The sequence below is a fragment of the Phalacrocorax carbo genome, chromosome 3 (assembly GCF_963921805.1).
Source record: "Phalacrocorax carbo chromosome 3, bPhaCar2.1, whole genome shotgun sequence".
NCBI lineage: Eukaryota > Metazoa > Chordata > Aves > Suliformes > Phalacrocoracidae > Phalacrocorax > Phalacrocorax carbo.
The window spans coordinates 27,346,333-27,358,363 of NC_087515.1; the positions used below are offsets into that span (position 1 = coordinate 27,346,333).

A 12,031-nucleotide genomic window follows, 5' to 3' on the forward strand; every position below is an offset into this window, starting at 1 on the left:
AACCACAAGCCAACCTGTACATTAGAGCAGCCAAACAGGTGCTCTAAAGAAACTCAGTGCTGAAGATGGGCCAGCACGATCCAGCAAAGGGGCAGCTGACTCCAGGGATCTGCGGGAACTGTCATGCCATGGGAAATTTAGGACCCGCATCTTTTATGCGGAAGTAAGTCGAGGCCCCCAGTCTGCAAACACTTGCATGCATGCTTATTTTTAGACGTATGTAGTACTTCACATCTTGAGGTCACTGGAGATATTTATGTGCAGAAAGCATTACGTATCTTCCAGTCTTCATCAGCTTGGGGCCACGGGAAAGAGAGGGGCCAACACAACAGCCTGCCCAAGCTAAAAAAATTTCAAGTTTTTAGTGTGAAAATCTCCTAATAAAACTGATGAAGACAACAGCAGGCCATTCAGAAAACTGGCCTAAGGAGGTACTGAAAAACAGCTCCACTAGACTAGTAGCAACGATACAAAATCTTGAGTGGCATCACTTAGCACATACATGAGATTACACTCATGTATATAATATATAAGTATATATATATAATATATAATATTATTAATATTATATATAAATATATATTATTAATAATATATAAGTATATATAAGTAATATAAGTATATATATAATAAGTATATATATAATATATAAGTATAATCACTTAAAAGATATACAGGGTTACACTTTTTCAGAAAAACGGACAAATATTAAAGACAAAAGACAACACTAAGGACAAGGCACAATTAAACTGAGCATATCTATGATCAAATATTCAGAAAGATAATATCATTTTAATAAGCTCACATATTTAATCAGTGTAAATATATTACAATAAAACATACATTCCTCAGAGACTAACGACTTATATGCACAGCTTCAGAAGTCAGACTCCCCAATACTTAAATTCATCATATCAATGCTATAAGCAGTCAGGCTAAAACCATAACTTTCTATAGATGGAATACCTCATATTAATTCAACCACTTCTCACAGCTGTTAATAACCACAGTTCTCATAAATGCAGGAGATGAAGTTTACGGAATCTCAGTGATTTTCAACCTTTTACTTAAAGATTGAATATTCAAATACAAGCAATATACCACCATGGCTGAAATATCTCCAATATTTGTTTTGTTGCAGGACAGGAGAAAAGAATCATAAGAAGCCCAAACATTTCCTCTAGAGTTATCTACTACCAGTCAATCATGAAAATTCCGTTGCTTTTGTAAAGTTTTCTACAATAACTTAAACCATACTTACACTGAAAAGTTTGCTGACAGTTTTACTGGACAAACTCTCTTATAGCTTAGTAGATAGTAGATACAGCTTATATCAATCTATCCTGGTAAAGTTATTACATAGCTTTCTTAGCAAAAACTCCCACTTGAGACAAGCAGAACATCCATGCTGAAATCCTCCAAGACTTTTGCTGGTATAGAGAGGTCACACACACAAAATTTCCCAATCTTGAATACAGTACCTGCAAAAAAACCCCACTTGACCAAAACAAAACCTTTTCCAGAAGAATTCAAAGCAAAACCATATAACAATCTTTAAAAATGCCATTTTCTCTAACATTTTTCATTAGCTTTACAGCTGGAACTACAGGTCAATAAAGAAATAATTCTGACTGTGTTTTCAGACTGAACACACACACATTGCCCTTAGGATGGGACTCTATTGTGGGTAACTTGGTTATGCAATTGCCGTGTGCTAACTATGCCACTGCTCCTGAAAGCTCTGCTAGGGATGAAAGTCTAATTAAAAAGCCTCTTGACTTTAGAGTAAGAAAGAAGGGATCCTCATTTCTGGGAAGCCTTTACTGAAACTTCCCTGGGAGTGTGGGGAGAGAGAAGGTAAAACAACGGTTGTGCGAGCTCTCCTTAGAGGAACAGTTTTGGAGAACTGTTTGAAAAGAAAGCACAAAGTCCTGTCACAGTTATCAAAGTTTACACATGCTTAAAGAGAGAAGAGAACTTGTATTTAAACATCTTAGAAGAATACGGTAACAGAAGTACTGCAAACATCTTAAACAAGGCATTTCCCGATGTCGTGGTGTAACCTTTTCAGCTGATAATAACAACCTAGAAAAGAAGTACTGGTAAAAAGGTACAAATAATACTTTATGTAGTATAATAACTTTAGCGTAATATGCATCTGCTTGCTACAAGATATTAGCAACCTCAATAATATTTTCAGAAATAGCATGTTTTTGTACTCACCCGTGTAATAACGCTATTGAAAAGGGCAGTTTAAAGAAAAGAACATACAAACCCCATGAAGGACGGAGTCTATTTATTTTATTTCAGCTTGCATTTGTGTTATTAAAGCAAAGCATTCTATACATATTATTTAGCTATTTACTGCCATTCTACACCCATTATTGACCTAATTGCAGAAAGACAAATGCAGGGACAAACTTGTTAAAACGAACATATTGATAAAGCTTCTTTGACTTTGACAAATATTTATTTAAAAATAAGATACTGCTCATGGGTTTCTTTTATTAACAGTTAAGGGCTCATTTCACAGAACTTTGGGACACCATGGAACATATAGCAAAATGCAATGCTGATAATACGTAATGTCTCTTCACTAAACATTCTGCATAGGCAGAATATTATGGTAACAGCTGAGCTACTCATTAATCAAACACCTAAATGGAAAGAATCTGGTGAGTGATGGAAGGGAACTGTTAGATACGAGATGATCCCATTTTTATTTATGTAGGCAAAAAACCTTCGGTGTCACAGGCAGTAGGAATTATTATCTGAAAATACTTGCATATGTATTTTAAAATAATGTAAGCCAGCTTTATAGCAGGTATCATAGTACGATTGCAAGTTAGGCATGGGAAAGGCCTGAAGAAAGAAAAAAAAAATCCAAGTACTCTGACTTGTTTCAAAGCCAACTAACATTGCAAAGGCTTAAAAAACAATAAAAAAAAATAGAATGCATTTTTGTTTTGTCTCTTAACACTAGTTTTAACTGTGCAAAATCACACTACTCGAGTGTCTTTAAAACCACTCCTGTGAGATGTGGAAAAACAAAAATGAAACGATAGTGTAAATCAGAATGGGAATTTTACTGCAACATAAAAATATCTCAAAACACTACATTAAAATATTTTAATAAATCACTTTGTTCTACAGCTTCTAACAGGTAAAGTTGACTGTCAGCTGTGGCATCTATGAGAATACCTGCTGGAAAACAGACAAGGTATATCTATCTCTATATAAAAACAATTTGACTAGTCTTAATGTCTAACAGTTTTTCAGTAATAGACTGATTTAAAACAAAAAGTTGTAAGATTTCCAGTCAGACTAAATAGTTCTTCTGTTATGGTTATTTACTAGGTTGGCTGCTTCCTTGTATATATATGAATGAATGAATAAAGAGTTGAATGGGCTAAAGTTGTTTTCTCTCAACAAGTATCCAGTATTTCCCTCTTACTTCTTTAAAACAGGAAACATTTTCAAGTACTTTTGGAGCTGCAGACTGATTTCTTGAGGAAGTACTGCTACGGTAAATTGCACAGAAATACTTCAAACAAGGGTTACGTATGTCATACTTAAGAGTTTCCAGCCCAAGATATGTGGGTGTTGTAACCAAAGCACAACAACAGTATTTTTAACAGAGAATGAATATTCCTTTACAGTTCTGCAAAAAGAGCTAGAACAGCCAGAGCTTAAAAGATTGACTTTCACAATTCACACGTTGAAAAGTATTTTAAGGAATTTTTGATTGTGGTGTACAATACAAAGAGGTCTTCAGACTTCACTTGGTCTCAGTAGCACATTGCACTGAAAAAGCATGCCACATAAATTAATTATTGTAAGTAACACTTACACAAGTTGGCGCCCCTGCTATCTGCAGAATTCCAGGCTCCCAGCCCTTTGCAATTATGTGGCCCTGAAATTCTTTGGATATGGAATGTATTTAATTCAGTTTAGTTGTGCAAGAGATATTTGAAGTGGCTAACTCACATTATGCTATGATCCAAAACCTTCCAAAAAAAAGTATGTGTTGATTATAAATCCCAAGTCTGTTTAAAATTTCTTATAATTTCAAAAAGCAAAAACCACACAATCATATCAAGTATTTAAACAGCAATAAATAATTCTCCTGAAACTCGGAGAACATGTGCATTCAGCTATCATTAAAAACAATATCAGGTACTAACCTTTTACTCTACGCTATGCGTCTGGTGAAACAACGTTCCCAAACTGACAGTACTCACAGTGGAAAGCATGAACATTTCTTTTAAGCAAATTCAATACTGTAATGCTGCTGCTACTTCTTTTCCTAATATTATTTTTCTGGAAAAATGGGTGAAGTTGAGAGAAAAAGAAATGTAGTAAAAACACTTCTTAAAATTCATCACTCTATTTCACAGTCACGTGAAGGAAGCTGTGCTCTTTTAATTCTAAGGAAATATTTCTGCAAGGATATTGAAGTAAGTATTTTTCTCTGCAATTTGGGCACAGAGGAAGGGAGAGATCCTCCTTTTGAAGAAAAAAAGACTAGAGAATCAAATCCTGTTCCCTCTGGAGTCAGGGTAAATATTGTCAGCCACTACAGGGATTGGGGTGGGGACGGGGCAGGATTTTCTCCTTAGGCCATCTGAACAACAGTTTCCTTCAGCCCTATCATTTAATTTTAAAGTGGAATTTGTTTTATACTGCAGACCAATAAGTACCCTAGGAGCTTGATTGGTTGGTCCTTAATGAAATTGCTTCTGCTGACATTAGATACTGATTAAAACACTTAATGATTCCTCTTGATTTTAAATTGCTAACTTAGATTTGTGAGATGCCATCAAAGTATCTTTTTCTTTCCTTTCCTTTCCTCCACCCTAATCCTGCTTCTGCTTGCCCTTTTTCTGTTCATGATCCTTAAAGGTTGTGGCTCATTGGCACCAGCATGATCACAAACCAAACGATAACACAATGTTGAACACTGCATTGATCAAAATATGCCAAAGCCCAGAATATAAACACTAAAAGATGGTCATCTTTAAAATACAATTTCCTGGTTCAAAGCTCAAACTAGTCTTAAATGTGGAAACACTGAGGATTATTAATATAAAGGGAAATCCAAAGTCAGAATAAACTTTAACTTTTTAGTGCGTTTGCTGAAAAAAAGATAATCCTATAAATGTAAAAACAAGTATAAAAGCTTTACTTTTGAGCTTGAATGTGGAAGACAGTGATAATGGTGTTGGAATGGCATTCCTATGACAACAAAGCCATTTTTTACGCTCTTATACAAGACTGAATATCATATCACCTTCCAGTGGGAAACGTGTATATCTTACGGGCAAAATGACAGCTTATCCTCAAATATTGTTAAACACTAGAAATCCCAGGTTTGAAAACTTTGCCTGAAAAGGGGGAAAACCACAACAGCTGTAAAAAAGTTCCATTTTCCTTGACAAGTCTTATCAAGGCTCTTGAGATGAAATTATACTTGCAAAAAAAAAAAAAAATTTGATTATACACTAAAACCTGCGGTGTCAGAAGCTTTTATGAAAAAAAGTGAATATATTGAATTTTATGCTTAATACAAACTTTAAGACCACAGAAAATAAAAAAGTAGAATTTTTTGTACATTTTAGCACCATTATAAAGTTAGACTTGAAAGCCGGTTCTGTCACTGTGGCTGTACCTTGCAGCTGGTGTAGCTAATGTGAAGCACATTGACTTCAGTGATCTTTGAGAGAAGAATAACTGGATTTGCCGATTACAACAAATAATACAAGTTTGCCATTTTCTTCTTCTTTTTTTTTTTTGTCTTTTAAAATTAATTTTGAGCTTTATTTTTATCAGGCAGCCAGCGTGCCTTTCTGTCAGCTAAATCCAAGTCCGAGTCCTTTTGGTCTCTGGATGGCTCGTATCGGCTCTGCTATGCCTTTGCCGTCTGGTCCAAGGCCCGTGCCAGGGGTCCAGCCCATACTCTGAAGCATTCTGTTTCCAATGTTGTTTTCTGGGATTGGTTGGGTGTTTTCACCTACAAACCCTGAGATTAAAGAAACACACAGCATTAATCAGCACTGCCTGCCATGTGGAGAAGAGCGGGATAATCTCCCTTAAAGCTTTAAACCTTCTTATTCTCCTAATTCATCTAATAGGTTGCTAGAACAGGCTGCCTTTGCACATGTTGACCTCCTGACTGCATATGATTCTAAATAATACATTCTTTTGCTTTGCTTTATTTTTTTATGTTTTTAAAGACTCACTTAGTTTTTAAGTATGACAAATATTGTCACAGCTCTTTTATATCCCAGTACAGTGGATTTTACATCAGTCTCAAAGAACATGCATCACCTGCGCAAGTCTACCAATACATTGGCAATTTTACCTTAATTTCTTGTCCTACACAGTTACTAAGCCAAGGCACATCATAGTATCATGACCATCTTTCCATTCTTAGAAATATTTATCAGTGCTCAAGATCTCTTTCAACAAAACACAATAAATCATTTCTGATTAAACACCTAGAGCTGCTACAGAAACAGTATAGACAAGTGGTCTACTATTCTGAAACTCAGCTCTGTCTGTACTCAGTTTCTCTTTTATTGAACATTGCAAGAGAGATTTGATACATCGAAGTTTACTTTTGGTATTTTCAATGCATTAAGTGTTGTTTGCACTTTTCTCTCCATGCCGTCGAGATCTCTGAGAAAAGCTGCACACAAACTGCAGAAAAGATCATCAGGATTGCAAGTGTTAATATAAAGATTAAATTTTTTTTTTTTATGAACAGGTTCGTCTTTTTCCATGGATGCACCATAAAAAAAAGAATGCAAAGTTTTTTCCAACAAAGCTGTTTTTTCCCCTCATCAAGCAAACTCCTCAAGCTAGAGTTTAGAGATGATGTATGGATAAGCCTCCCATATATAACTGTTTTGCATGAGGGATACAAATGATATTTATTTCAAGAATCTGCAGTAAAACTTATCAAGTTACATCATACAAAAATCTTAAAAATGGCTGAAGATCTTGAACTAACACAAGCAGTTCAGTAGGCAGCTGGATTTTGTTTTCAGCGCTGTTCAACATCTCCCTTCCCCCTGACAACAGCACAAAACAACCCCCCTGCTATGTGCCCTGTTTCAAATATTATCGGTTTAACTCTCCACCTATTTATTCTGGCCTGCTACTTTTTGAAAAATACTGTAGAAGGAGACTATGCTTTTGTATTTTTGGAGACTAGAACGTCTTCAATCAAGAATTTACCATGGATAAGCAGCTGGCTCATCATTATATTAACTTACTAAATAAGAACACAAGAAAAGTTGAACATGCACTTCTGAAAAGCCTCATTTAACACACACACACACGAGGCAAAGCCCTACACTGGGAACAACATACACAGAAGTTCAAAACGAGAGGTGCACATTAAAAACCTCACGGTGATTGTGATGATGAATTTACAGTACTCCAGCATTATCTACTATAGATCTGTTCATATTCAGTAAAATGCTGGCTACATAAAAGGTAGACAGCTTCCTAGTATCTCAGTTCCTGAGTCAAAGAAAAAGGGAAATGCATTGAGAGAAGGCATCCTTTAATACTGGTTTGAAGCTATGCTTAATGCTAGGCTTAAAATAAAGGCTTTTAAGTGAGCAGTCTCCAGTCCCCGAGAGGTTTCCTCTTGAACTGACCAGCACAAAATTCAATGTCCAAGACTTCCTTTCATTTCAGGCCCCCACAGGCAGAGGCAATTTTCATACAGACGAGTCCCTGACACTGCCTGGCATACACAACACAGGCTTTGCAACCTTCTTAGTTATACTTTCTGGCTCAAAAAAAGGCGAAGAAGAAAGACCACTGTTCAACAAAGGTTCCAGTAAACCTCGCAGGTAAAATCCTGGAAATGTGTTTTGGTCCACTTTTCACAAGAAGTGGTGGTAAGAAATGAAGCATCATTCCAGTGAACGTCTGGTGGAACAATTAAGGGGAAAACTGATTAAAGGGGAAGACAGATACAACAGATTCACCAAGCAGGAAAGAGCGAGGGTAAGAGTGTATTTCATGACGTCTAAGAACTGGAAATATTAAACTGTTCATAATGCTGCGTAGGCAAAGACAGCAGTGCTGCTAGAATGGTATGCAAGGCATAGCCTAAGACGATGTAAACAGCTTTTTTGTTAGTCTATTTAGGGGAAAAAAACCACAGACCTTTTCCCGTAACAGATGTACCTTTCTATATGAATTTCAATTCTCTAGACAGCCAGAGTAACCTCACAAAAAAGACATATGAAAGAACAGTCTGTACCCTGACATGTTGCTTAATAAACTGATGTTTCTATTTTTAGTATTTTTTGAAGTAGCTCGATGTTTTTTTTTTTCCTGTGACTAACAGGATAACTGGAATATTTCTTGTTTTTAAAGACATATAAATACTTCTAGAATATATACTGTAACTGTTTTTCCCTCCGTTGTACATACTTTTCTATCTCCTGTTAGAAGACTGAAACCTCCTCTGAAGATTTGTTTTATTCTTACACATTACCAGATTAAAAAAAACAAAACACAAAAAAAAAACCCCAGAAAAAGAGCAGAAACCACCATAAACTTCGCTTCACAACCCACTTTTGGGCAAACAATCAAACAACATATGCTGTCCGAAGTATAATGTGTTTGGAGGCTTTGTATTGCAGCAAGAATAAGGCAAAATCACAACCCCACCCAACCTGCCTGTATTACTAATTGACTAATTACTCCTTTTTGCAAATGAAATGAGTATGGATAACTTTTATTTTAATTGTGAAAAATATTTAATATATGCAGACCATTCTTTTGCAGTATAGTCAGTTTTTATATAACTACTATCTATATGTCTTTAATATTCCTGGAATTTTCACCTCTCATTTGAAAAATTTATCTGTAATGCAACATATTTTACTCGAATCAGAAGAATATGGATAGTGTTATTGCCCTCTTCCTCCATTCCATGACCAATCAGCAAGTGGAAAGAAAAAAAATTTGCATTGCTGATTGACTGCATGACAGGAGAGAGCTCTTACAAATCATGCTATACTGTGTGCTATTCCCTTGACCCCATTTCTGTGCTTTGGGCTTTTATTTTCTAATTAAAAGCAATAGTTGTCCTTGCAATATTCATCTTCAAGTTCAGTTTTTAATTTGCGCCTATGGCACTTCTTGGACTAGCCAGTAGGGCCTGTTAGAGAGAATGGTCCAAGCGTGTTGGCCTTGAAAACGGCTGCGCTACCTCTGGGACGTGTTCAGTCTCGACCCACCCAGGAGCAAGAACAAAAGCAGCCCGTTGCGCCGTCCCACAAAAAATAACAATGCAAAATCAGATTAAGGAAAAAAAAAGCGGGGATACATTTTTCTAAGTTCATTGCTGTATGAAGTTTAGTGGGGTTCCAGGAGTTACAAGGAAGTCTCTGTACTAATAATTTGTAGGAATCTTTGTGCATAGCCTTTCCGTTCGACAGACTGAAAATGTTTTTAGCAACCGTAACAACTGGGATCCCGATCTACCAAACGAGTAGTCTGCCAGTAGAAGTGGCTGCGATTACACAAGTGAGGAGCAAACACTGAGGAACGGTAACTTGCTTGAAAAGACAGCACTGTAAAATACCTTCACTTATGTTCCTTCTCTTTGCAATACTGCCAACTAAAAAAAAAAAAATTAAAAATAGGCCAATCCTCGAACCTTTGTGTGAATGAATAGATACACTCCACGGTCTACACGTATTATGCAGATGACCTTCCATACACAGAATATGGACCGTAGGAGTAGAAAGAGGCAAAACTGGGAAGGGGAAAGCAAAAAACTCACACCATTTGTTTAATTTTGGTATGATATTTATGATGGCATTAAAGGCGGGTTTCAATGAAAAAGAAAGGTATGTAATTTTTTCTTAACAGCTGTTGAGACAGGTACATCCTGGTTAAACGGTACACTAACATTCAGTGCCATACCCTTGATTTTACAGTGATTGCCATGAATTAATTTAATTCCATCTGTAAGCTAAAATCAGATCAGAGGTCTAATGCTGCTGCAGGCTCCACATCTGTTTAATCATTTTTGGATACAACAGCTTGCAAAAGTTCAGGTTTTAAATTTGCTTCATATTTAAGAAACAATGTTACACCAGTGTACAACATCTTCAGCAGAAAACAAATGAGCCTATGCACAGTTTTGATCTGACATCCATTTTATTTGCAAAATGGTTCTAAAAAATTTAAAAGCTCACCAATTAAGTTATCATTTATTATAGAATAATAAAGGAACTATGACCCCATAAAACCACTACTGTGACAATATTTACTTGTATGGTCCAATTGCTGGATAAGACTAATATCAAGCGTGTTTGGTTTATATTGGGGTGAATAAAATCAAAATACTGCTAGGTTCAATCTCTTAAATAATCCTTATTTAAGGAAATGTTGCCCCTCTCCCAGTTGTAAGAAACAAATTAAGGCATATTGAAGTAATTTGATCTCTGGCCACTGAACTATTTTTGATGTTAAGGAAAGGGTTTTTTTAAACAATTCTGAGAAAACGACACTGTACATAAATACAGTCTTGGCCTTTCATCTTTCTTTTATATGATTAAGACCTATGAGCAGAACAGCAATGCCTTTGCAGAGCATACCACAACTATTATTTCCTCTTCTATCGCTCCCAGCAGCCTTAAATCCTTTAAATCCTTTCCTAGAAGGATCTCTTTTTGCTTGGGTAATTTTTGCAATACATGGACTGCTAACCCTTACCCCCTACCCTGGATCTCACTTATGTCTATCCCAGCAGAGTCAGTCTTTCTACCTCAAATCTTCCATGAAGCATTGTGGATGGTAATTCACTTGCGTAATTGGCTCAAGAGATGAAAATCTTGTATCTGCCTCTCTTAGCCACTAATCTATCCAGCTGACTGCAAGCCTAATTGGCAGCTTGTTTAGTAATTTGGCTCCTAAAGTGTTGTATTGATATTGGATAAACAGCCAATGGAAGGAGAAATGATACATGCTGCTTCACTTTAAAAGCTAGTGCACTTTCCCCCTCATTTTCTGAAGGCATTTAATATTCCATCTATTCTTTTTCTTTTCTGACTTCTCACTAGACAGATGAGCTCAGAACAGCAGGGACTGATCCTGATACGCAAGACAATTTTAGAAGGAATGTAATCAGAATAATACATTGCTGTAGTGTATCTTTTTATGCCAGCTCTCTCTAATGAGTAAAATGGGAATCAGACTGCCTAGATGTTTGTATTCTTAAAACGATTTTGCATAACTGCGCAGTCAGCAGCATGAGCATAGCCAACAGACATACTGTGATTTTTAAAATCAGTACCTGCAGTGGTTTTCAAAATTCAGTGTACTAAAACTGTGTATCTAAAAAACCAAACCAAAAACCCAAAGTGCCCTAGCTATGAAAACACCATACTATTTAGCTAAATATTTGAGAGTGCATTTTCACACCAGACTTCTATATATCCCTGACACTAAGCTCTCTCAGACTGTGTCTAAAGCACAACCTTAGAATGATTATAGTTCAGGTGAGTCTGCTTGCACTGTATTTTATTCTAGCTAGCAGAGATATAAAAATAGCAGAGAGGACAGAGCCATAACTTCAATAGGTGTTGGAAACCTCCATATTTACCCAGCATTCACACCAGTTTTGTTAATGTCAGCACAGCCATAGTTTCATTCCTACTGCCCCAACACAAGGGCTATTCAAGGAATTGTCACATATTTGCGGGCATGGGTAAATGCATTGTTTCTTGCAGCACACACCCTAGATTTAAATCCCTTTTCAACTCTCCTGAGTATGTAAATGTATATCCACACACTGACGAAAACTGAGATGCTGAACTTTAGGTTCAACTGGTCATCTAGTATCACAGGTCACACGGAACTGGATTTGCAAGTGCTCTTCTTCTATGCTATACTGGACTATGCTGTGTGCAAAGTGTAATTTCTCAACCATTCAGTCTTTATTGCTACTAAAATTGGTTGGGAAGAGTGGGGATTATTAGATTCCCATTTATCC

General features: G+C 36.3%; 1 protein-coding gene across 3 annotated transcripts in view; it reads right to left on the reverse strand.

The window, feature by feature from the left end:
- Positions 1–1,960: 1,960 nt before the first annotated feature.
- Positions 1,961–12,031, reverse strand: part of GPATCH2 (G-patch domain containing 2) — a 127,080-nt gene continuing 117,009 nt past the window's right edge. For 2 of the 3 annotated variants that reach the window (XM_064446265.1, XM_064446266.1), the window contains one exon: positions 1,961–6,019. In XM_064446265.1, the coding sequence (XP_064302335.1) occupies positions 5,850–6,019 (170 nt within the window). In that variant the 3' untranslated portion in view covers positions 1,961–5,849. The remainder of the gene's footprint in view (positions 6,020–12,031) is intronic. The other variant, XM_064446267.1, reaches the window with a different exon arrangement.